This window comes from Microtus pennsylvanicus, chromosome 9 (assembly GCF_037038515.1).
Source record: "Microtus pennsylvanicus isolate mMicPen1 chromosome 9, mMicPen1.hap1, whole genome shotgun sequence".
Classification (NCBI taxonomy): Eukaryota; Metazoa; Chordata; class Mammalia; order Rodentia; family Cricetidae; genus Microtus; species Microtus pennsylvanicus.
Window position 1 is genome coordinate 11,563,083 of NC_134587.1, and position 27,292 is coordinate 11,590,374.

The following is a 27,292-nucleotide window of genomic DNA, read 5'->3' on the forward strand; positions in this document are numbered from 1 at the left end:
TATGAGAGGTTGAACATTTGTGTGTGCGATTTGCTTTTCTTCCTCCTTCTTTCCTTTCCTTCCTTCCTTCCTTCCTTCCTTCCTTCCTTCCTTCCTTCCTTCCTTTTTTTTTTTTTCAAGACAAGGTTTCTTTGTATACCCCTGGCTGTCCTGTAACCAGCTCTGTAGACCAGACTGGCCTCAAACTCACAGAGCTCTATCTGCCTCTGCTCGGCAGTGCTGGGATAAAATGTGTGTGCACCCCCCCCCCCCCCCCGGCTGTGTGTGGTTTTCAATATTTCCTTCTTAAAAGCACAAAACACTGTAGTCGTTGATCGGTTAATCAAAAACTTCAGTAAGCAGCACTTGATCTGCTGAGGCAGGAGGATTAGCAGTTCAAGGCCAGCCTGGGCTGGCTATACAACAGACCCTGCCTCAGAAAAGGAAAGGGCCTGGGAGCTGCACCATGCAAATTTCAAAATAAGGATTTGATAATAGAAAACTAAGCTACCCCACCACCACCCCTCCCCCAACCCACTCCAGCCACACATACACATTGGCTGCAAATCTAAGTGGTGTGGTGCCTCCAACCCCCCCATCCCCCGGCTTTAGGACCTGCTCCCTCCCTTTGCCAATTCTATATTCAAGACCGAGACTGTGGCTGCAAAGTAGAAGGCATACCCTGCAAGCGCCTCGGCGCGCCCAGCAGCTTCAGCCGAGGAAGTACCCTGCCTGGAGTTTCTTCTCCGCATCTGATGCACAAGCACTCAGCATTTGCTTTCGCTTGATAAAGAAGAAAGAAAGACAAGTGGCAGCTGCCTCAGGAGCAGACCGAAAACAAGCCTCGCTGAGCACCCCAGCCTTCACAAAGGCCGATTCAGAGGCTCACAGACAAACGGAGCAGCTGAAGACTTCAGCACGGTCACCTGCCCCAGTGTTAATTGCACATTTAAAGGACCGGCTAGGTGACCAGAGCGTGTTTCCAACTGGCCTTTCATTAAGATGGAGAGCAGAATGCAGATGAAGAACTGGAGATGGGGTGGGGTTGAATGGTGGTGGCACACAGCTTGAACCCCCGCAAAGGCAGGCGGGTCTCTCAGTTCAAGGCCAGCCTGGTCTGCTGAGCTAGTTCCTGGACAGCCAAAACTACATAAGAAACCCTGTGTCAAAAAACAAAAGAACTGGAGATCGCTGCAAAGGTCACTGACTGCAGCCCTAGCCCCACCTCATTCCAACGAGACCACAAGGGCCAGGAAGATGGCCGGAGAAAAAGGGGAAGCCCGTTTCCAGGCTGCGTACGTTGTGAGATAACTGGGAGGTGTTTTCCTTTTAAAAGTATTAGTCCTTTTTTTTTGTTTGGTTTTCTCTGTGTAGCCTGGTTGTCCTGGAACGTGCTCTGTAGGCTAGGCTGTAATATGTGTGTACTGTTAAACCTAGGTTTCACATATGAGAAAGAATATGTATTTGTCTTTTTCCCACTTGTTAACCTTTCTTGTTCCTTAAGACTGTTCCTATCACATGTAAATATATTGATTTATATAAGTATGTATAAAATCTAGATTGTGAATATGGGAGAAAACATTGCAATATTTGTTTTTATGGTTTCTGTTTGTTCTTCATGACAGGGTTTTTCTTTGTGTAGCCCTGACTGTACTGGAACTCACTCTGTAGACCAGGCTGGCCTCGAACTCACAGATATCCACCTGTCTCTGCCTCCTGGGTGCTGGGGTTTATGCTGTGTGTCGCTGCACCCAGTTCTGAACACAACTTATTTCACCTAACATGATGCTCTTCAGTTCTATCCATTTTTTTTTTTTGCAAATGAACCAATTTCATTTTTCTTTATGGCTGAATAAAACTCCATCATGTGTACCTATGTGTCATTATTTGTCTAAAAAGGGGCATCCAGGCTGGTTCTGTGTCTTGGCTATAGTAAATGCTGTGTCAATAAACAAAACTGAATTTTGAAAAATAGTGTAGCAGTATCTATAAGGCACTCCTGTAGTCATACAGTCATTCCTGTTGCTGTCCGTTTTGCCAGTGTTCATGACAAGCCATCAAATTGTTAATTTTTACAGATTTCGCTGCTCTGCTAGTGTCCTCTGTTCATAGACCAAAGTGTCAAGGACGAAACAGTGTTTCTTCCAACTTTTCAATTTCATTTTTGCTTATTTTTCCATTTTTAGGTGTATGGGTGTTTTGCTTGCCTGTCTGTGCACCATGTGTGTGCTGGTGCCTGAGGAGGCCAGCAGAGGGCATCAGATCTCTGGAGCTAGCATTACAGATGGTTATGAGCACCTTGTGATTGTTGGAATTGAACTTTGGGTCCTCCAGAAGAGCAGCCAGTGCTCTTAACTACTGAGCTGTCTCTCCAACATTGTGTGTGTGTGGTCAGTTCTCTCCTTTTTATCGTGTGGGGTCCCTGATACTGAGTTCAGGTTATCTTACTTTGTGCCAAGGAGCATTACCCACTAATCCACCTCTTAAGTAGAAAAATTTTCCCATTAAAATGTTTACCAACAAAGTATGTCGTAGGAAGTCACTTGTTTGTTTTCCTGGCCGCCCAGACTCCCGAAATAATATATATTATTTAAATCACTGCTTGGCCAATCACTTAAGTGTATTGCTAGCTAGCTCTTACATGTAGTATTAACCCATTTCCAGTATTTTTTTTTAAAGGTTTCTCAAGACAGGGTTTCTCTGTAGCTTTGGAGCTTGTCCTGAAACTAGCTCTTGTAGACCAGGCTGGCCTCGAACTCACAGAGATCTGCCTGCCTCTGCCACCTGAGTGCTGGGATTAAAGGCATGGGCCACCACTGCCTGAATTTCCAGTATTTTATATTTTACCATGAGGCTTGTGGCCTACCAGCCTGTCTGTTGGCGGCTCCACCGTTTCTCTCTGACTCCACCTCCTTTTCCCCAGCATTGTTTAGTTTTCCCTGCCTAGCTCTCTATTCTACCCTATCACAGACTCAAGACAGTTTCTTTATTAACCGATGGTATTCACTGCATACAGAGGGGAATCCCACAATAAAAGTACATGATAAGCTTTGATTCATTTGAGAATCAAAGAAAATCATCATCATTAGTATTGTTTCTGTATTACTGTCTTTTTTTTTTTTTTAACTATGTATTCCTGCCTTGCCTAGAACTAACTGCTGTGTAGACCAAGCTACCTGTGGACTGAGACATTCTCTGGTCTGCCTCCGAATGCTAAACATAAAGGAAGGTATGTGGTGGTATACACCTTTAATAAGCACTCAGAAGCAGAGGCAGGCTTAACTCTGCGTTCCGGGAAGTTTAATCTATATAACAAGTTCAAAGACAGCCAGCCAGGGGTACCTGGTGAGACCTGTCTCAAAACCAAAGAAAGAAAAAGTTTTATTACTATCAAAGGAACACGGATACAGTATGTACCTATATTTTAAGTGGACTTATCATCTTCCAATGCTTACGATGGAAAGCAGTGGTTTCCTGTCCTGTGCTTTCCCAGTCTGACTCGCCTCAACCACTTAGAATCATTTCTTAGCAGTTACTGCCCCAAACTATGCAGCTAGTTTATGGCATTTGCACTTTGGCTTTCTGGTACTCTTCCACCGAGTTCTAATTTCCTATTCCAGTTTGGACGTTTTATTCTCAGACATGCCACCCAGAGGTTTCTTTTATTGGAATCAGATTAATTTTGCTTTTTGTTCTTTAAACTTCAGTTTTAAAGTTTGGCACTGGGGGTTGAAGCTAGACCCTGGTAAATAATCTCACTAGGTAAATAATCTGCCTCTGTGCTAGATTCTACTCCAGCTCTTTGATTTTTACCTTCATGTCGCTCCAATAAATCCCTGAATAACATCACAAAGTAAGTTTTCTAGTCTCAGATTTCTATGGACCTTTTTGGGAGACTCTCAGACTTGACAGGTAATTTAGGTGTAACTTAGCTTGGAAGATTTTTGTCCTGCTGTCTTTCTAACATGCAGTGTGGTTGATGTGCCTAGTGCACTAAGCTTTTTCATCGGACTTTATTGGACTACCAGCCTGCAAATAATGACATGGAGATTTAGTATGAATGCTTGGCCTTAGCTTAGGCTTTTTCCCAACTAGCTTTTGTAACTCGAATTAGCCTGCTTCCATTCATCTACATTCTGCCACATGGCATGTCCAACTTGCTCCTAGTCTGGTGGTGAAATACCCACCTCAATTCCTGCTCTTCCTCTCTCTCCCTTCCCCGAAAGGCCCACCTATTCTCTCCTGTCTACTGGCCATTCAACTTTTTACTAAACAAATCATAGCAGGCTAGTGTTAAATTCCCTTGGGCCCACATTATTTGTATTTTTCCCATAAAAATTTAGGATATATCATTTTATACTACATGCTATCAATAATATAGCATAAGTCAATTTTTAAAAAAATGTCTTGATTTTTTTTTTGAGTGGTTTGCCTGCACGCATGTCCGTGAACTACATGCCTACTTGGTGCTCACAGAGGCCAGAAGAAGGCATCAGATCGCCTGGAACTGGAGTTACAGTTATGAGCTGCCATATAGGTGCTGGGAATTAAACTGGGGTCTGTAAACTGTACGTGTTCACCACTGCTGAGCCATCTCTCCAGGGCCTTATACCTGTTTGTTTTTGATGTTAACACGTTTACTGATGCACGCTCTAAACATCACTTTCCCAGCCGGGTGGTGGTGGCGCACACCTTTAATCCCAGCACTTGGGAGGCAGAGGCAGGCGGATCTCTGTGAATTCAAGGCCAGCCTGGTATACAAGAGCTAGTTCCAAGACAAGCTCCAAAGCCACAAAGAAACCCTGTCTCGAAAAAAATTACTTTCCCTTATCATGGTTCTGTATAAAGCAGTTCATTTTGCTCCATTAGAAATGACTATTGAAAGATAGCTTCATTACTTCTATTACACGTGGTGTTTTATACATTGTGATAAGCTTTTGCTAGAGCCCAGGCTGGCCTCAACTCATGAACTTTCTAGCTCTGCCTCCTGAGTGTTAGAATGATAGGCATGTACCATTCTGGGTTCAGACTGTATTTTTATGATGTTTGTTATATCTTAACGTTACTTATGTTTTATGCTAATGTCTATTTTTGGGTTAATATCTGATGTGAAACACAGGTTTTAGGGTGCACCTAGTTTCTGGTTTTCCTTGCTCAAATAAACAGATAGGCAGGAGTTTACATTTAAAGCATAGCCACCTAATTTCCAATGTAGGAACCAGCAGTAGGGAAAGGACCAACAAACACATGCATAAAAATGCTATAAAGAAACCCATTATTTTGTAAGCTGACTTTGAAAACTGTCAGACAGAAAAAATCAAGACTGCTAAGATACATCCAAAGAAATGTGCTTTAATTACAGGGAAAAAACAAAACTTTAAAAATGTATGGTGTTGCCGGGCGGTGGTGGCGCACGCCTTTAATCCCAGCACTCGGGAGGCAGAGGCAGGCGGATCTCTGTGAGTTCGAGGCCAGCCTGGTCTACAAGAGCTAGTTCCAGGACAGGCACCAAAAGCTACAGAGAAACCCTGTCTCGAAAAATCAAAAAAAAAAAAAATGTATGGTGTTTTTGACTTTAGATATTTATTTGTTGGTGTGTGCACAGAGGCCAAAGGAAGGTGCCAGGTGCCTTTTGGAATGTTCAAACTATTCTTTGACGCAGGGCTTATTCTTTATTGGCTAGGCTGGAAGCCAGCAACCTCCAGCAACTCCCCTGTTTCTGCTCTCCCAGAGCTGGGCTTACAGGACTGTGCTGGAGAACCAGTTTCTTACCTGGGTGCTGGCATCCAAGTTCCAGTCATGGCTGCACAGTGAGCACTCTTAAATCTTTGAGCCTTCTCTCCAGCTTATTTTTAGGTTTTGTTCGAGACAGGGTCTCACATAGAAACCTAGGCTGCCCTTGAACTCAAGGAAATCCTCCTGCTTCTGCCTTAAATGCTGGATTACAAGTGTCCACCACCAAACACAACTAAAATGTAAGATTATAGTAAAACTGAAAATATTTATCTTACAGCCATAAAGCACTACATCAAAACTCATATTAAGGTATGTGGTGTATTACTATACTATTAAAGAAACTTACTATACTATTAAAGAAGAGAACACTGGTGTTTCACCAGCCATCTTTTATTAATGCAATATATGTTCATAAACTCTAGACAGTATTTTAAAATATACAATCTCTCAAACAGAATATTTCACTAAGGAGGACAATAGATAACTTTAGGGTCATCAGAGGTTTCACAGCACAATGCACAGGAATCTGCAGGTGTTCTGGGGAGCAGGAGCTTCACTCTTGAGCAAGTCGCTCAATGACACGCCGGTAGTCCTCTACCAACTCCTGAAAGCGCTCTTCTAGCTGCTCGTGCTGCACGCTTATTTCTATCTGGTTCATCTGGTTGGTCAGCTCTTCCGGTCTCAGGCATTTCTTCATCTTTGCAAGATCTCTCTGCTTTTTCTAAAAAAAAAAAAAAAAAAAAAAAAAAAACCCAAAACAATTGCTTTTTTTTTCTTCAGACAAAGCATTTGCTTATATAGCTACAATTTTAAGCTTTACATATTAAAAATAATAGTAGCTGGGCTAGAGATGGCTCAGCAGTTAGAAGTACTGACTGCTCAGAGAGGGCCTGCATTCAATTTCCAGTACCCACATGGCAGCTCACAACCACTTATAACTCCAGTTCTAGGGGATCCAATACCCTTTTCTGAAACCCTGCAGGCTTCTGCATAAACCCAGGCACACACACACATAAAATAAATAAATTTAAAAAATAACAGTGGCAATGTGTTTAGTTTTGTCCTATGCAGGTTCTTCATTAGGAAACACAAAAACTATAAACCTTCCAAAGAGTTAACAAGACCTATACTCGTGTCAAATGGTGGCAAACACATACATATGGCTGGTAACCAGCTCTGACCGAGGACTGATGGTGCACACTTACAATCCCAGCACTCGGACGTAGTTGGTACTCAACGCTATCCTGAGCTACAGAAGACCTATTTAAAAAAATCACTAGAAACAAAACTATAAGCAATAACAAGTTGCCAGGGCTGGGTATTAACTCAGTATTAGAGTGTCTTACTCAGTGAATACATGCAAACATTTCTTAAATAAATAAAATACATTAATTGAAGATAACTGACACAATGTACAACTATTCTTATTTTACTGCAAAATGATTACTAGAGCTCACCAGTTACACTAGAATGGCCAACCAGAAAGCCCCAGGGATCCTCTTGTCCCCAGTTCCCCCTATATCTCCTATTAATAAGCAGAGAACACCACACTAGCATTTTTAGTAGGTTCTGGAGTTAATCTCAGGTTCTCATGCTTGTAAGGTTTTATGGACAGAGCCATTTCCTATCCTGTACACATCAAGGCTTTAAAGAATGTGCAAAAAACAACTTCTGAAGAAATTTTTAAGAAAAAGCATGCAAAAATATCTGACAAATTGAACAAGAAATGTGAAAAGAACAAGTAAAATAATGGGATGAGTCTGGGCATTCAGATTTTTAAAGGGTGTGTGTGTGTGTGTGAAAAACAACCCCCTAATGTCAGTTTTTAAGTGGTATAAAAACATTTATAGCTCAAGTCCTATAACTAATGGAAGAATATTTTCTTCTTCAATATAGCAGAATGATTTGCACTTTCCCATATCTGTCACTGTCTAGTTCCTCTTAAATACTGACAAGAATATAATGGTTAAAGGGCTGGAGAGATGGCTCAGTGGTTAAGGGCACTTGTTGCTCTTCCAAAGGTCCCAGATTCAGTTCTCAGCAGCCACACGACAGCTCACAACTGCCTTTCACTCCAGTTCTGGGGATGTCCTACTACTGTCTTTGCTGGCACCAGGCATACAGTGCACACACATACATGCTGCCACTTATACATACACATTAAATAAAAATCTTAAAAATCTCTTTCTCCGATGCTTAAGAGACTCGAAGGTCTTACCTTGTAAGGGCTGATCAGTCTTCTTTTAATGTCCAGTCTGTAGTTTCTGTATTGCTCAGCATCACTCATGTCAGTTACCAGCAGCCGAAGAATTTCATAAACTCGTCTAGCATGTTGCTAAACAAATGAAACAAGAAAAACGTAACATTTTCATATTAAAGCGACAGTTTTTCTAAAAGAGCACATAGTAACATCTATAATGGACAAAGAATAATAATGACTGGTAGAGGAAAAATAAAAGGTAGTCTTTGCTCTCAAGAGATTAGTAGCTTTGCAAGTAACAAATGACTGAAGTGTTACAGGACATGATGGTAGCACAGCCTGGGAATGTGGGAAATGACTGAGGATTCTTGTGAAAATGAAAAATAAAATCCGAGTGTTCTTGCTCAGTCTTTCTCCCTCATTCCTGTGAGTGCGTGTGTATCTGGGCATCTAACCCAAAGACTCATAAACCCTTGACAAGTGCTCTATCAATGAGCTAATATCCCCAGCCTCTAAGCTGAATCTGAAAAAGAAAGCATTATCCTAGAAATGGGAGCGCACTGTATATAAACTTATGCACATGCATATACACATAGAACAGAGCAGCTTATTATTGCTGGAGTTAAAAAAAAAAAACCAACAGGAAGAAACCAGGGAAGAGAACTGACACACAGAGTTAAAAAAACAGACTCCAACCTAGTCACTCTCAAGTTTTTCAATAGGAAGAAAAGTAATGTACCCAAATTTTTATTTGAAGTAAATAATTTTCTTTTTGTTTTTCTTCTTCTCTTTTTGAGACGGGGTTTCTCTGTTTAACAGTCTTAGCTATCCTGGAACTAGCTCTGTAGACCAGGCTGGCCTCATACTCACAAAGATCCGCCTACCTCTGCCTCCTAAATGCTGAGATTAAAGGTGTGCACCATCACCTGGCTTAAGTAAATAATTTTAAAGCTGAATACAAGTGGTGCAAAAGTAAGGGTAGAGAGATCAGTTAAACCACTAAGGACTGTAGCTTAGTGGTGGAACACTAGCCCATAAGAGGTCCTAGATGGAAGAAGAGAGGGGTGGAGGCAGAGACGGAGGGGAGAAGTGGGGAAGAAGCTAAACTACGAGATTGGGAAAATAGAAGACCTGGGATGGTCAGGCGATGGTGGTACATACCTTTAATTCCTGCACTCAGGAGGCAGAGGCAGGTGGATCTCTTTGAGCTCAAGGCCAGCCTGGTCTACAGAGCTAGTTCCAGGACTGGCTCCTTAGCTACTGAGAAACCCTGTCTTGAACCAGCACCCACCCACCCCCCGCCAGACTTGGGATCGATTCCCAGCACCTACACGGAGGCTAAAAGCCACCTATAACTCTAGTTCCAGGACATCTGATGGCCTCTTATGTCCTCTACAGGTTCCTGGCACACAGGAGATATACATGTGATCAGGTATATACACATACACAGAAAAAGAAAATATTTTTAAAAGCTAAGTTATTAAATTAGGCAATCTTCTCTTTCCCTTAAAAAATAAAAGCAATGAACACAATGAAAATAGGAACTAAAACAGCGTAAGTAAGAATACTAAGACAAGGCCTCTAGAGATGTATAAGGAGTAACTGGGGAAACTATGAAATGATTGGATTTTTACAGAGCAGAGGACAGACAGACAGATGACCATCAAACTCAGTTCTAAAAGTTAAGGATTTCAACAGTTCAGCATTTATGTAAGAGGTCTGACTGTGCCCAGGAACACTTAAAAAGACAGACTAAAGGGCTGAGGATAAAGCTAAGTGGTAACATACATACCTTGCATTTGGGTTCAATCCCCAGATAGCAGTGGAAAATGGGGCGAGGGGAGAGAAGAGATCAGCAAGCTTTGGTATACTGAAGCCAATGGAGCAGTACCTTTTCTGTTTGTTACTTCAATTGTGAATTTTTGTTGGTGGGGAAGTAGGCTGTAGGAAGTCTGTGGAAAGGACTATTTCAACTTCCTAAAAGAGTTTATGAATTCAGTCTGAAAAACCAAGAACTATCTGGCCAGGTAAACAGAAGACATGTTCCTGATAAAGGAGTAGCAAGATTTGGCATTTAAGAAACTCAGCAAAGCCAAGAACATGCACAAAGTTGGAAGGAAGCTGAAATTATCAAGGTGCAGATCAGACACAATGAGCTCAGCATGCCCTACTTAACAGTTTCCTTTTTTTTTTTTGTTAAACCATCATTTGTTAAAAAATGTGTTCATATACACTTTAGAAGCTGAGCTATTAATTACTCAATAAATATAGGTTTGATATAGTAAATAGATATAAATTATTTCTAAATATATATTCTTTATTTTAAATAGGAAGCTATTAAAGGGCAGAAGATGGGGAGTTTTAGTTCACACTGTATTGTAAAAACTAATAAGCAGGATTTTGGCTATAGTTCTCAAGCTCAAGGAGAAAATCTAGATTTGACAGTTTAGATGAAATCTCCCAAGCGGAATGAGAAAAAAAAATAAGCTTAAAGGAGTCTGAATAAGAGTTACATTTAAGAAGCCTCTGAAAGAATACAAACTAGTGGAAGTGTTGCACTTAGGGTTAAAATGGTGCAGGGAAATCCAGGAACCATGAGGCTCTCAAAGCCAAGGTGGCCAATAGTATCAAATGGCTTGTCCTTATCAGGAACACTCTGAAGCTCACGAATTCATAATCCAATCCCTACCCACTCTTCAGAGATTTTACTAAAGGCTATCCTGTCAAGACGAATGAGAAAAAGAATTTCAAAAGTTGAATGCTTCAAGAAGGAAATTTCATTGGGCAGTTGTAGTCTTTAATCCCAGCATTTGGAAGGCTGAGGCAGGTTGATCTCTGTGAGATCTAGCCTAGTCTCCAGAGCAAATTCAGGACAGCCAGGACTACACATAGAAACCCTGTCTTGAAACACTCCCCCAAAAGGAAGTTTCATTAACTTTATTAGTTACAATGCGAATTTTCACACTAAAATTCATTTAAATGTGAAAAAGCACTGTCCCTCTCATGAAGTGCCCTGACTCTGATTATGAATATGTACTAGCATACAGAAATTCTTTGACATCCCATGTTTTTCCTACTCCTATATTTACTACTATAAAATTTAAACAAATACACAGAGCGTACAAAAATGATGGCTCAGTGGGTAAAGATATGTGTAGTCAAGCCTGATTACCTGAGTTTAATCCCTGGAGCCTACAGCAGAAGGAACAAACCAACCCTAGGGAGTTGTCCTCGGGCCTTCACACTTGCACAGAGGAATACATATGCATGCCCCAAACCCAAACCCAAACCAATAAAAATTAAAGTGTGGAAACTGAAAATTACACATTCTCTTAGCACCTTTCTACTCATACATCTCCAGGGGTAGACCCACTTCATGGCTTAAGTGTTTTAGGACTAGAGAGACACTGGTTACTCTTTTAGAAGGCCTGGGTTCCTACATGGTGGCTCACAACTGTTAGTTCCAGGGGACCAGATACCTTCCAATCTCCTTAACACCAGGAACATAGCACAGACATAAATGCAGGCAAAAACATCCATACACATATAATAAATTTTCCATCCAAAAAGCTTCATTTTAAAAAGACTTTACTGCATTTTTATATGTGGCTTGTGGTGCCACAACACTTGTACCAAAGAGCATGTTAGAGGTCAGAACAACTTTCTGGAGTTGGCTTTCTCCTTCCGCCATGTGGGTCTTGGGGACTGAAGTCAGGTCATTAGGATTGGCAGCAAACTCCTTTACTCCCACTAAGATATTCTGCCAGCACGGTTTATCTTTTTACTCATCTTTGATCTATTTGTTATACTTAGTACAACATAAAATGTATTTTCTTCTTATTCTATCAAAAAGGAAAATGAATACTTAGTACAGTGTAATATGTATCCCCTCATCATTCTGTCAATAAGGAAACTGAAATACAAAACCATAAACTAAACTGCTCTAGATGACAGAGCCAAGTTCTAGATACAGGTAGTACGACTTTAGAACCTACGATGTAACCACTGTTGCTTCCCACACATCTTAATGTCCTTACAATAGTTAAGTACTTTAAAAAATAGATGTTTTCCTCCTACAAAATAAAAATTAAAAAATACCTTATTTATTTTGAACTTCTGTTGTGCTTGTATGGCCATATCTTCATGGAATCCTTGCATTAATCTTTCCCGGGAGAAACAGGGCATATCCTGACAAAGCTTTACAAGCACAAAGTCTCTTAGTTTCACATAGCTTTTGGATGGATCTTCCGCTAAAAACAAAAACACAAATAATACCGCCTTTACCCAACACAATTCCACCATCATTTGTAATCTCGGTAACGAGGTAATTTTCTGAAAAGAAAATTATATACATAAAGATCATTCCTGATGTATGCTTTTATTGAAGACATCTATGCTTATGAAATGAGAGCTGCTGACTTTGCTATCGGTTGTTTGGCTGGAATGCCACCATATGCATATTCATTTTAACTGCAGTCAAAGTAGTAACAGAAATGAAATACTCAGTGTGGACAAATTTAAATGTATTCATTTTGGTAGTTAAGAATTCCAAGGTCAACTCTCACTTTCTTTTAAAAGACTTTTATTTATCGCTTGAGAATTTCATACAGCATATAATGTGTTTGACCAAGCCTCCTTTTTATTCTCCCCTACAAATTCTCCCATATTCTCCAAATGCAGTGATGTCTTTAACCCAACAACTTTTATGACCCTCCAATAACAACTCTTGAAGAACACACTGAAGTAAGGACATGATTTTTGATCCTTCCTCCATCATTTCTGAATATCACACATCTTTTGTTTTCCTATGGTCCATCTACATTAGATTAAGTAGCAGTCCAGTCGACATTGCAGCAAGATGGGTAGAAATAATACTCAACAGAGTTGTGTCATTCACTGATATAGGACCATGGTACATTATCCCCCTTCTGTGTCTCCAATTCCTCGTGAGTTAAAAAGTTAAGAGTGAATGCCAGACTGAAGAGATGGTAAAGGCACTTTCTGCACAAGGCTGGCAATCTAAGCTCAATTTCCAGAATCCATTTAAAGGTGGAAACAACCAACTCCACAAAGTTATCCTCCGATCTCAACACATGTCCATGCTCACATACACACAAATGATAAATAAGAGTATGTATATGTTTGCCTCCATGCTTGTCTGTGTACCGTGTGCACCTGTGATCAAAGAGGCCAGAAGAGAGCACAAGATCCCTGGAGCCAGAGTTACAGACAATTGTGAGCCACCTTGTGGGTGCTGGGAATCAAACCTGGGGCGGGGCCTCTTTACTGCTCTTTACTGCTGAGCCATCTCTCCAGCTCTTCATAAGACTTTCTGGTGTCAATGATTATCATTTCAAACATTTCCATTTCCCCATGTCCAATAGGACGAGGATCCTGTTTCAGACCGGGCACCAGCTGCCTTCAGCAACACCTCCCTGCTCAGGCTTGTCCCTCAACGGAGCTTCATTCTGTTGATTTCTCTTATTTGCCATAAATATCACTTAACAAGATAGGCCACATTAAGATTTCCAGGTCGTCAGCTTCTACGGCAGGGAATCATTCAGGGGAAGGTAAAAGCTGATGGCAGTGAGCAGAGATAGACGTATGTAGACTCTTTCACACACATAACAAAACTGAATTTCTTTTTTTGTTGTAGAATTATGAACCTTTGCATTTATAGTGATGCCTGGGTGAAGAGAAAGTCTCTATGCAGTAGGCTGCACATTAGTGTGACTGTGCTAAGGATAAGCTCCCATCTGTGTTGACTGGGTACTCAACTCAGACTCAGTCTTTCCATCTCTGCCCTCCTCAGAGTATTCTTGTTAATCTGGCCATAGCCAGTGCTCATTTTGCAAACTCATCAATAAACTTGTTTACTCTCTGCAGCACCCAGGCAAAAGACATGCTTCACAAATTCAACTTTTATACCATAGACTAAACTTTACGTTACCATTAAAAATAATACAAAGCTGTAACAATCTAGTCAAGATGATATGGTACTAGCATTAGGACAGACACGGAGACCATTACAGTATTTAATAAGCTATCATACTCATGGTCAGTCAATTTTCAGAATGGTACACAGCAATCCAACAGGGAGAAATACTTCTCAACAAACAGTACTAGAACAACTGAGCATTTAAAAAAATGAACTTAATCAGAGTGGGTAGCCTACATCAGCCACCCCAGCATATGGGAAGCAGAGGCAAGAGGTCCATCTCAAGTTTGAGGCCATCTTGGTTTATGTAATTTCTAGGCCAGGCAGGGCTTCACAGTGAGATTCTACTCTCAAAAAGAAAACAAAACAACAACAAAAAAGGGCAAACGTTTAACCTTTGCCTTCAGTTGGGAGAGCACTGTTATGGCATACAAAAGCATTAACCCCAAACACATCTAAGACTTCAGTGGAGACCAGGTGTGGGGGAGACAAGAGACATGTGAATCTTTACAGACACTGGCAATGTTCTAACACAGGGCTGCAGTGATGGCTGCAGACTTGCTAGCCATCTTTGAGCTGTACTCTTTATGCCTGTGAATTTATAGAAATTATACCTCAATAAAGTTGTTTTAATTAAAACTTTTAAATAGCAACCATCTTAAGTATATTATTGTGTGTGGAGAGGATTACGGAACACAAGCACCATTCATCCTAGGCAAGGGATGTAGTATTGAGTTATAGCCCCAGTTTTTAAAATATTTCTTTAGGGGCTGGAGAGATGGCTCAATGGTTAAGAACACTGGCTGCTCTTCCAAATGACCCAGGTTCAATTCCCAGCACCCGCAGAGCAGCTCACAACTGTCTGTAACGCCAGTTCCAGGGGACCCAACACCCTCATATAGACATACATGCAGGCAAAACATGTAAAATTTAAAAAAATACATTAAAAAAATTTTTTATGTGTATGGATGTTTTGCCTGCATGTGTGTCTGTGCGTGCTGCCATGTGGGTGCTGGGAATTGAACCTGGGTCCTCTAGAAAAGCAGTCAGTGCTCCTAACCACTCCAATGCTTTGGAATGGAAAGCAAAGGCAAGAAGACCATCACTGGGGCTTTCTAACTGTCCATTTAGCTCCAGAGGTTTAGTAAGAGACTGTCTCAAGGGAATAAGGTAGAGAATAATGAAACAGGGCATTCAACACCCTCCTCTAGCCTCTGAATGCATATGTACCTAGCATACATACATGTATGTGTATACACCATAAATACATTGACCACATTCACATAAAAGTAATATATCTGAAGATAAAATCTGCTGAAGTATAAATCTATATTCAAGGGTATAAATATATAGGGTCTAAAAACTAGAGTTATCATTAAATATATCAGCTTGCTGGACAGTGGTGGCGGTGCCTTTAATTCCAGCACTTTAGAGGCAGAAGCTGGGGATCTCTGAGTTCGAGGCCAGCCTGGTCTACAAACTGAGTTCTAGGACATCCAGGACTGTTATACAGAGAAACCCTGTCTTGCAAAACCAAAACAAACAAACAAACAAACAAAAAAACCCAGCTTATAGCATTTAGGTATTCTACCTTGTTTAAAAGCCTCTCTGTATTATATGGCACATTATTAAAAAATATTTTAATGAAATAACACAAATCACGTAAGTATGTAAAAAGTACACACTAACATTTTAAAAATTTGCGTAACATATCTCAGAACAAGGGGCTTTAAATTAAAGAGCAAATACATTAGTTGTTAATATACTATTGGTAGATTAAATAATGCTAATATATACACTCTAGCCAGAATCAATTTCTACTGTCCAATGAAACTGTTGATTCTATCTATAGTCTGAGAAGTATTCAAATGCTATCTATGAGAAACTGATAGCCTCAAAATGAAGACAGTGAATATAATAAGGAACTGTCTGCCAATAAAACTGAAGCTAAAAGAAATAAAGTGGAAGAAACTGCACCCCAAACATGTATCTAGTGAGAACAGAACCTAAGCTACCAGTGATTAAATATTAATTATAATTATTTCTGCCAAAATGTCAAGGAAGCAAAGGCCACCTCAATACTAACAGCCTGAATTTCAAAAGGATACCCAAAGCCCGCAGAAGATCCATTAAGTTAAAAACATAAAATAATGGAAAAATAGACAACTAAATGACTAGAGTAAAAAATTCAGTAAGTTTTTTTTAATGCTTTTTAAGGACACGGTATGAAAGCTAAGAGAAATAAATTAATGAGCAGCTAACAAAGCATTTTTAGCATTTTGTAATGCCAAGAAACGTGAATGCTAAAAATAAAGGTTGATACTCAGTTGTCAAATTCAGACGTCCTTTTAGCATGTTTAGCCTTTCTCTTTAAAGACTTCAGTTTCTAATGAATCATAGCAATGAATAAAGGGTACTATTATTAATGACTCTTCACTGAGATTTAAGAAAGAAAATTCTTTATCTGCTAATTGGTGCTAAGTATCAAGGACTTTATTGGCTAGAATAGACAGAAAAAAGTAGTTAAGAGGCTTCAGAGAAACAACCCCTGCTGGCACATTACCCACTAGAGTAGACAAAGACTACTTATGTGAACTCCAGATTAAAATCACCAAAAATGTCCCCTCATGTAGCACCAAGCCCAAGCTGCCAATGAACAGAAGCCAGCAACTTTGGCTCAGCTCAAAGCAGTGACAGAGCTGGCTGTACTGTCTTGATAATATTACAAGTCACGAAAAGTAGTGAAGGTATCTATCCATATGTAACTTCTGATATAAAGTAAGCTGAGTAATTACTTTCTTATCGTTGAAGTTTCAACTCCTTTTAACAGCAATGAGTCAGAGGAAAATATATTGCAATACCATAAATGTGGAACTCCCTTTTAAAAATGCTGAGCTGTGTTATAGTTCAGTGGTAAATGTTTCCTAGGATGTACAAGGCCCTAGGTTTGATTCTCACCACAGCAAAAAACAGAACAAAAACCTAACATGCTTCCTTCTAGTTTATTGTTTAAAGTATTTAAAGAATACCCATGCATTAATTTTCATGTAAAGTGGAATTCTCTAGACCATATTTAGGGGAAAAGGTTTAAGTATTTGTTAAAAGAAGACAATTCATATTCTGGCAGCTCTATTTTTTTCTTCTTGGGCAAGCAAAATCAGCATACTGTATGGAAAAAAAGCCTGCCCATTAGCTTATTTTATAAGCTTTCCAGTCTCGTAGTCAACAATGTTTTTAAAATATTTTATTTATTTATTATGTATACAATATTCTGTCTGTGTGTCTGCTTGCAGGCCAGAAGAGGGCATCAGATCTCATTTCAGATGGTTGTGAGCCACCATGTGGTTGCTGGGAATTGAACTCAGGACCTTTGGAAGAGCAGGCAATGCTCTTAGCTGAGCCATCTCTCCAGCCCTCAACAATTTTTTTATTCCTTTGTTTCTTTAAACAATTTGATAAAATTTTGGAAAATCATTTTAAAACAAGTTACCATTTTAGTGCACGTTAAAATATGAATTTTAGAAACAATCTTAGTGTTAGGTCAGTTGTGATTCAGCAGTTGAGGCTGAGGTAGGAGGTTCTCGAGCTCAAGGCTTGCCTAACTTACATGATGGAAGCAAATCTGGGTAACACAGCAATCAGTTCAAATAATACAAAATCTATATTCTTATTTAGTTACTTATTTTGAGGCATCAGGGATAGAATCCCCTAGGCTTCATGCATCCTAGGTGAGCATTTTACCACTGAGTTCTTCTACACTCCAGCTCCATATTCAAGCCTTTATAAAATAAACATTAAACATTTACCTTGGAGATGAATATCTTATACAGGATGCGAAACTTTAACTGAAATAGGTGAGACCAAAAGTGTTGCAGTATTTTGAGATTTCTGTTGTTGTTTTGGAGTATTTTTATAGTTTACCAGTCGGAATTCTTGATTTGAAAATCTAAATCTTTTTAGAAATCTGAAATTTGAGTATCACATTGGCACTCAAAAAAAATCTTGAATTTTGAAATTAAAAACAAAACAAAAAGCTTGGTGTGTGTGGAGAGGGGGATGCTGGAGAAATGGCTCAATGGCTAGGGGAGCGTGCTGTTCTAAACAATCTGAGTTCAGTCCCAGCACCCATATCAAATGGCTCACAGCTGCTTCTAACCCCAGCTCCAGGGGTCCAATACCCTTTTTTTGGCCACACACACTAAAACAGTCCTAAGTTTTGGACTTCAGATTTTCATATTGAAGATACACAACCCTATTATACACTACACACGAAAGGAAAAAAAGGGACTCCCAGGTTTTTGTTTTTTTAAATTTGTGTTTCATTTTGAGACAGAATCTCCCTATGTAGTCCAGGCTGACCTCAATCCTCCTGCCTCAGCCTCTTTAGTGCTGGGATTAGAGGTATATGTGCCACAACGCCTGGCAGTGACTCCCAAATTAATCAGCAATTTAATGAACAGCAAATCTGAACATTACTCAGGGTAAGAAAAGAACATCTGCTGTGTGGTAGGGCTGCACGCCTTTAACCCCAGCACTTGGATGGCAGAAGCAGGCGGATCTCTGTAAGGTTGAGGCCAACCTGGTCTACAGAGTGAGTTCCAGGACAGCCCTGTCTCAAAAAAAAAAAAAAAAAGCCTCCTATTTAGGAATTACTACTCCCCACCACACTATGGTTTAATATTAATGCACAGGTATCTTCTAAATGATAAAAATGTTTGCCAAATAAACTGAACAAATAAGTTATACCATACTTGCAATGCACGTATGTCTGAACAGGACTTCGCCAAATAATATATATTTAGTTCACTATTTTTAATTTTTTCACTTCAGTTAGGGATGCAGTTCAATTTCCATAAAAGCTTAAGATCTAAAATGTAACCTAAAAGCAACCTTTAGTTCCATAAAGACCTCAGGAGAATTCTAACACTTAGAACAGAAATAAAACTACTAAGGTATGCTTGAAAAAGGCTATTTTAGTAATATAAAATGTTACATACCTGTAATATCAAGAACTGAAGGAGATGCAATGTAGTATCTATGAACTGTTTCAAGAAGTTGAGCACCATGGCCCTGACCTTGAAATGGAGTCAGTATCAGCATCTGACTATAGTAAAGAAATTATTCTAAATTAAAACATCACAACATGACCAGTTAAAAAAATCAAATTATGATAGTATAAGTGTTGGTCCTTTTTAAAAAATTACTAACATACTCAAAATTGGTTTTGAATTTGAAATTTGAATTGAAAATTTGAAACTGTCTGCCAGACAGTTTTAAAGAACACAATAAAATAAATCAGTACATAACCAATGAATGGTGATTTTTTTTTAAACAAATCAACACTACTATAACAAGTATTGGAAACTTCAGCAGTTTCTTCTGAAATAAAAGACAAGGCACGTGTTATGCTGCCAATTACCTTACACGTGGCCGGGTTTTGTCTGGGTACACATAGTAATTATAGACTGTCATGTAGCCTACAGTCGCAAAGAGCGTAGCTCCATCCTTATTATACTTCTCAAATCTGCAGATAAAACAGAAAGCCAAGCAGGTCAATTACAGTCGCGCTCCCATGCAGTGTCCATTTTCTTTTCCATTCTCTGACTGAATTTTCAGTGTCAGCAAGCTACTCTGTGAGGGCCCAATGGGTACACCTGCTATGTTCTGAATGTACAATTCACTTAATTGGTGTGCAGCAACTTGGACAAATCAGACCTCTTTACATCACTTCAGTGCACTTGCCTATTATAAAGATGAATAGGTGGCAAGTAAAAGAAAACACAGGCAAAGCTCATTTTACTGTTTAAGCCTACATTCAGGGCCCTAACAGACAACAGCATTTAATTCAGCTCTATTCTCAAGTCCCCCAAAGCATAATGAAGGAAAACTCAAGCCCCATAAACAATAGTTTTTCTTTCCTGGGAAAAATATCATTATACTGTCCCCAATAATTGGGCTGCCACAATTAAAATGCTGCTTTGTGGAGGTAATAAGGTCCACTGTTGCTTTAGAACTGTACTTACACTAGAAAGTAGTGCCATCTTTCATCATCCACGTCAATAAAGCTAGCAGTTTCAATAAACCACATCAAAAAGGTCTGAAGCCTTTCATGATATTCTCGAAAGCCTCTACATGTCATGTCAGCCTAGGGAAAAAGCCAGGAAAAGTCAGGTGAAACTCATCACTGAGGTAAGTGAAAGCCTGCAGAACACAAAACTATTCTGTGGGAAACGTTTACAAGTCTCAGATTAAATATGTGTATACAAACACACAGTCAAAACAGAGCTGGTTTTAGTGCCAATAAAACCATTTTTCTCATGCTAGAAATACCGAATATATGATTCTATATAGGTTCCAGGCGAAGGGAAAGACTTCTTTTTACCTTGTATATCTGAAAGGTAAAGTCTTCTCCTCCTGTTGGACAAGGAACTGAGTATGTATGGAGTAGGGTTCCAAATGGCTTGAAATCAGCTTCCTTTTCCAGCAAAGAAAGAAAATCATTTGTGTTTGTGCAAAACCCAGGCGGAATGATTTGTCTGATTTTCCCTTCAACGTCATCTGCCTGAGGAATAGAGGATAAAGAAAAAAATTAACAAATGAAGTTTTTAGCTGAAAATGTTTAATTTCTCTAAAAGGGTTTAGAGGTAGTGATTAATCCCAGCACTCAGGAAGCAGAGACAGGTGGATCTCTGAGTTTGAGGCCAGCCTGTTCTACCTAACAAGTTGTAGGTCAACCAGGGAGAAACCTCATATTTCAAAACAAAACAAAAAATTTCTTAATCAACAACTACCACAAAACTTCACAATTAAGCTAAAGAAGTAAGCAATGCAGTAAAATGAAAAAGGGTAAGTTTTATATAAACAAACTGCTCTCACACAAGTTCAAGATGAGCATTAACATAAAAACAAATTAGAGAAGGCAGGTAGCCTAATATCTAGGGCAAGAGTAAAATGATTATTACCTACCACCCTTCGGGACAATATTAACAAGCCAAAACAAAAGGCTGATTATTATTATACACATGTCAAAGAAACCATATTATCCCAGACATGAAAAGATCACCGGCAGTAAGTGGTAAGGCTAGATAGTCTGACCAAATGAATAGCAAAGTAGACAGATAAGATCCTCATATGCTAAACTAAGATAATAAATTCTAAAGTATCTCCACTCAGGAAATACAAAAATCATATGAATGGTTATATTATCCACTCATCTCCACAATGTGACAACTTTCATAGACTTGGATTTGTGATCGTATAAAAGAGAAAAGACTGAACAACAAAATTAAACTCAGAGATTAAAATTACCCTTGTTAAACAACCTCAATGAATGAAAACTATCAGCTGAGCAGACTTCATAATCCTTTTCAAAACCCCAAAGACCACTTGATTGAATACATTTACTACTTCTCTTTAACCATGAATATTTGATGAAGTCTTACAATAAAGTATTACTGCTTCTCACCAGGCAATAAAACTTAATGAATTGGTCTCAACTTAACAAAACCTTATCCTTCAATACAGTCCCTAAAAGCCTGACATTACATTCAACAAAATGAGCTTGCATTCTATTCAAACTTTTTCCTCAACAATGAGGCCAGGTTTTTACTTAATGGAGTTTGCCGTGAGTTCAGCTGTAATGTTTGTATTGTATCTATTTCCACAAGGACTGACACAAGAACACTTTGTGTTAACTTACTAAGCAGCTCTTTCATACCGTTTACATGCATGATGGGTATTAGTTCTAAACCAAGACCCTTGCTACTTAGCATTCAAAACAGGGAAATTAAGATGCTTAGGACAAAATACACTACAAAAGGCTAATACAACATGCTACTAATTCCTGTCCTTTCAACCATCTTTTAACTAAGTAGGAGCAATGCACCTGCAGATGAATAGTACTTTATTACCGAGTTACATTTTAGGATAGAGCTACAAGGATGGAGCTTGTCACAAATAAGTTTTATTTTCAATGCTTTGGTACCAATATATATACATATATGATTTATTTATGGTTATAAAAATAATTTATTACTTAAAATATGGCTTTTCAGCATTCTGGCTGACACTTTATTGCTAATGTGTACATCAGGACTTGCAAGTCATCCTCAATTGCAAATAAATTAAATTTGATAAATCTACTTTATTTTAAAAATATATACTATTTTATAAATATTTTCCCTGAAACTGAATGTGAAGAGACACCCAATTTTCAATAATTGCATAAGAGTATTTAAAAAGAGGAATAATTGCAATAGATTTGTACGTGGTAATTTTTTAAAAAAAAAAATAGTGATGGGTAAAATAGCACAGTATAATTGTAATTCTCGTTTTTAAATGTCAGAAAAAAACACAATTAAAAAAATCACTACAGGGCAATCTCAATATTGTGATTTTAACCTTTAACTTTCTTTATGTCATATCTCCTAAGCAAGACAGGAACTATAGAAACATGATGAGTCACTTTACCTGTCTTGCATTTAGAAACCAACTTCAAAGATCTCTGTAACTGGTAGATTTCAAGTCATACTTCTGCTGAAAGGCAAACTACCCTCAAATCTGACCTTAAACAAGTTGAAAGACTATATAACTTTCAGTATTCAAAGATATTTACTCAATAAACAACTTCATATAAAATCTATGTCTGTGCACCATGTGTGTACCCAGTGCCTGTGGAGGCCAGAAGAGGGAGGTCTGATGCCCTGGAACAGATGCCCTGAAACTAGCTACTGGTGGTTTTGAGTTGCTATGTTGATGCTGGGAATAGAACTTGAGTCCTCTACAAGAGCAGCCAGCACTCTCGAGCACTGAGCCATCTATCCACCCCCTTGAAATATCTTAAAGGACATACTTTCTCACCATGGCCATTTAGAGTCCCAGTGTTCTGTGCTTTGTTACATGAGAAAATGTTCCTATGGAACAATTTTTGTTTTTCTTCAACACTGCACAAAGCAATGTGCCTGACAAAAACTAGTAATACAGTACAACTATCGAGTTATATGTATTTGGAGAACAAGAACCTTTCTAGTACCTTAAGCAGCACTGTTAGTCTAAGTTTGTCCCTGGTGAGTTATTTGTGAGGTTGCAATTATTGGCATGTTAAGTAAGAAAAGTGTCTCAAGATTTAGCACTATTGTAATTCTAAGAATATCTAAGATATGCTACAAAAAGGAAAAGTAGTTGTTTCTTCTTGATTTGCTCTCTTCTCTCTGTTTCTGTTTTGAGACAAAACTTCTCTGTGTAGTCCTGGCTGTCCTGGAACTCAGATATCTGCCTGCGTCTGCCTCCGAAGAGCTGGGATTAAAGGCAGGCGCCACCACAACCAGCAGCAATGCCTCCCCCCCCCCCCCAATTATTTATTTCTTTCCCTCAACCATCAACATCTACTTCAACCACAAACATACTGGTTCTGTCAATAAATAATATTCTCAATCTGACAACTAATACTGCAATGTCTGGCTTCTGGTCTCACTTCTTTCACTTTTACCCACGACATCATGTCCTCTGCACACCAGTTTTGTTTCATTTTGACACAAAGTCTCAAACAGTCCAGGCAGGCCCCAAACTTGCCACATAGCTAAATCTGTTTAACTCTAGGTCTTTCTACAGTTCCCCCACTTCCAGGATACTGGAATTACAAACATGCACACATACCAGCCTACCTTTTTAAAATGTGAATTATATGTATGTAACTCACCACATGCTTAAAACCTATAAAGGCTACTAACTATTCTTACCTCTTAGCAGTACCTTATCCTGGCACAAAAAAATCCCAAGGCTCTGCATAATCTGGATTTGCTGCTTTCTTCAAATACCCCAGCAAAATATTTCTAACACTCTCTAAATTTATGATTTGTTTATGGAAAATTCTCCAAGAGCAGAGAATGTTTTATTTACTATATTCCTGGCATTAAGAGAAAAAGAAGCTAGTCTAGAGAGATGGCTCAGAAATTACAAGCAGAAGACCCAAGTTTGGTTCCCATCACCCACACTGGGTGGTTCACAACTGCTTGTAACTCCAGCTCCAAGGGATCCAAAGCCCTCTTCTGGCCTCTTTGGGTATTCACATTCACACGCCATACCCAAATATAGACATACTACATAATACACATAATTAACAGAGAGGAAAAAGGACACAGGAAACCATGGGGAGAGCATTAGTGCTACAAACTGAAACAGAAGAAAAAAGCCAGTCCACTATGCCCATTATCAACTACCATTCTTTAAAAGGGGGGAGGGAGATCTTTCCTTAACACTGAACAAATGATCTTTGACCATGAAGCAAATAAGTAACCCTACAAAAACAGTATACAAGATTGATTGATTTCTTATACTTCACATAGTACTTCTAAAATAGAAACCCTGGTTTTCAAAAATGGAACAATTAGAAGTTAGTGCAAATAGATAGCTATTTTCACTACACACAGTATATGAAAGATTTATCAATAACTAAGTCAATAGTTCCTTTGGAAGATATCAATTTAGCACTATCAGCTGCAACATTATATCAAACACACACACCTCAAATGACAGTGAATTTTGTACTGCACAAAGGAAAACATTAGCTATATTTAAAATCAGAATACTTCGTATGAAATACTTGGATTCTGGAGAAATTTAACCATATCTAATAGGAAAAATCTCATTACTGAAAACCTCTATTTTTATAACTTATCCAATGCTGGTTCAGATGGAATTTAGTTGCAAAGATTCACTTATCACAACTACAGCATTATTCACAATCATATTTCTATCAGTAAAATTAAAAGAAAATTTCAAGATATACAAACTACTAGAAAAAACAAATACTAAGTACAATTACATATTATTTATCTGTCAAGCTTGGTAATTTTTAGCATGATTGAGAAGTACAAGGAAACGAACAAGTAGTACTCTATTGAATATTTATGACCTTTCCTTTTATTTTTTTAAAATATTTATTTGTTTATTTATTATGTATGCAATATTCTGTCTGTGTGTATGCCTGCAGGCCAGAAGAGGGCACCAGACCCCGTTACAGATGGTTGTGAGCCACCATGTGGTTGCTGGGAATTGAACTCAGGACCTTTGGAAGAGCAGGCAATGCTCTTAACCTCTGAGCCATCTCTCCAGCCCTGACCTTTCCTTTTAAAAATAATTATTTTATTATTGTTCTGCATATGGGTGTTTTGTCTGAATGTATGTATGTGTATGTGTGTATGTATACAGTGTGTGCCTGCTCTCAGAGATCAGAAAATGGTGTCAGATCTCTTCGAACTATAGTTACAGATCATCCTGAGCTGCCTTGAGAGTGACAGGAATGCAACCCCAGTCTTCTGAAATAGCAGCCAGTGCTCTTAACCTCTAAGTCATATGCCAGCCTGTGACTATTTCTTGATAGGTATTTGAGGTGATATATCAGTTATTCTGCACTGACCATTACACATTGTTTGTATGCATGTACTGAAATACTATGCTATACCCCATAAATATATAAAAATATGTGTCAATCAAAAATTTTCTAAAAATTAACTATTTCAGGTTTCTTTCATGCTGTATAGACATTATACATCATTTCATTAAACACACCAATATACTATTTTATGTAGTTGTTAATGATACTTAATTGACAGCTAAAGAGCAAAGAACATGGGAGAAAAAAAACCATATAATATAATCAACAGGATAAAAACCAGAAGTTAAGCTGGGTGGTGGTAGTGCATGCCTTTAATCCCAGCACTCAAGAGGCAGAGGCAGGTGGATAGCTGTGAGTTTGAGGCCAGCCTGGTTTACAGAGCAAGTTCTAGGACTGCTAATGTTATACAAAAATAAATAAATGAATAAATAAAATAAAAACCAAAAGTTAAAATAAATAAAAGGCCTTCAGAAAGCCGTTAACTTGCACGTTTACAATCAAAACAAAAGCCAGTAAAGAAAGCTCTGCTCATCGAAGTAAAGGTTTTCTTAGAGAAGATTCACCCAGGAGATGATCGGACCCAGGGGTATGGCTACAAGGTTAGAGAAGAGACCAGCAAACACCGCCTGTACCTGAAAGGCTGATTCTGAAGCGATGGCATTGCAGTTTCTCCTCTTTAGAGCCTTAACACTTAAGACCTCTCTTATACGCAAGTGGAAAAGTTAAAATATATGTATTTCTCTTCTTACCTCCACACAGTCAAAGTTCTCATCAACTTTAGATGCATATTCAACACGGAACATTGTTGACAGGCTACCAGCAATATAGTACAGCAGGATCTTCAGACCCTTGTAACCAAAAGCAGTTTCACTGAGATGAAAAGCAAAAGCAAAATCAGCCAAAATGAATTTTTGCCAAGTCATCAAAATGTATTACCTATACACATATAAACAAATTTAAAATCTTAAAATTGCCTGTGAAGTTAAACTATATTTGCTTGTTCAAAAAATTAAAGGAATCTCAAAAATCAAAAAAAAAATTAAAGGAAATGAACATTCACAATGATACTTTACTCAGCTTCATGTAAAAGAAGAGAATCGAGGTGCCTAGCTCAGGAAAGCTATTGGGTTCAATGGGCATGTTAAGTAACTGGCACACCCTAAGGACTGTCAGACATCACTCCCACTGTTACTATGCCTGCTACGGCTGCTGTTATTAACTAGAAGGCATTTCAATTGAGGTAAGTAGCATTAAACTAAGACCTAGCTAGGCAAACAGGCAGCCATGAGCAGGTCCTTTCAGCTTACCGTTTGCTTTATCACCAGTGTCCACAGCTGTTCAAAGTAATGATAACACCCACCCCTTCTGTGAATTCCAACTCTGAACTCTACAATCATAAAGCACTGATGGTATTCCCTTTGAAGACTCTTGGGAAAGGGAAACTGAATTCTAAATATGATGAATCTATAAACAGAGGGTAGTTACTTTCTGTCTGGGACTGCAGAGACTCAAAGTGGAAAGGGTTTTTTGGTGAGAGTAATAAAAACATCTAAAATTGATGATATGGATGCAATTTATCACAGTAAAGCTGGCTTTTATTTCTATTTTTTAAATGAATTCTTTTACTTTTTTAGGTTGATTTTTTTTATTTGTGTGTAGCTATGTGTACACACATGGCTGTGAGTGTAGTACTCCAAAAGGCCAGGAGGAGACATTGGGTACCTTGAAGCTGGAGTTAAAGGCTGCCAACATTAAGTGTTGGAAAGTGAACTTAGACTGGGTCCTTTGAAAAAGCAGTAAAATCACTCTCAACTGCTGAGTCATCACCTCAGCCCCTAAAAAACAAATTCTTAAAAAAAAGAGAGTACTTGTAAGAAACAATCCTAGCCAGAATTCTGCCTAGGCTATCAAAATATGTTCATTCCAGCGATTTTCTGAGTAGAAGAAAGGAGTGGCAATGAGTCTAGCACGAGGACTGTGCCGTGCTTGGGTCGTAAGGAAGGATCATCACCGTCATGACTGCTACCTGCCCAACTGAGAACAA

General features: G+C 38.8%; 1 protein-coding gene and 1 long non-coding RNA gene across 4 annotated transcripts in view; one reads left to right on the top strand and one right to left on the bottom strand.

Moving 5' to 3' along the window:
* LOC142857170 (uncharacterized) overlaps positions 1-27,292 on the top strand; it is a 48,559-nt gene that overhangs the window by 8,436 nt on the left and 12,831 nt on the right. The window lies entirely within an intron of this gene.
* Hat1 (histone acetyltransferase 1) overlaps positions 6,069-27,292 on the bottom strand; it is a 48,997-nt gene continuing 27,773 nt past the window's right edge. For all 3 annotated transcript variants that reach the window (XM_075984910.1, XM_075984909.1, XM_075984911.1), the window contains 8 exons: positions 25,998-26,118; positions 20,236-20,415; positions 19,877-19,998; positions 19,273-19,377; positions 18,851-18,957; positions 12,014-12,165; positions 7,934-8,050; positions 6,069-6,436 (listed from right to left, as the gene is read on the bottom strand). In XM_075984910.1, coding sequence (XP_075841025.1) covers positions 6,269-6,436; positions 7,934-8,050; positions 12,014-12,165; positions 18,851-18,957; positions 19,273-19,377; positions 19,877-19,998; positions 20,236-20,415; positions 25,998-26,118 — 1,072 coding nt within the window. In that variant the 3' untranslated portion in view covers positions 6,069-6,268. The remainder of the gene's footprint in view (positions 6,437-7,933; positions 8,051-12,013; positions 12,166-18,850; positions 18,958-19,272; positions 19,378-19,876; positions 19,999-20,235; positions 20,416-25,997; positions 26,119-27,292) is intronic.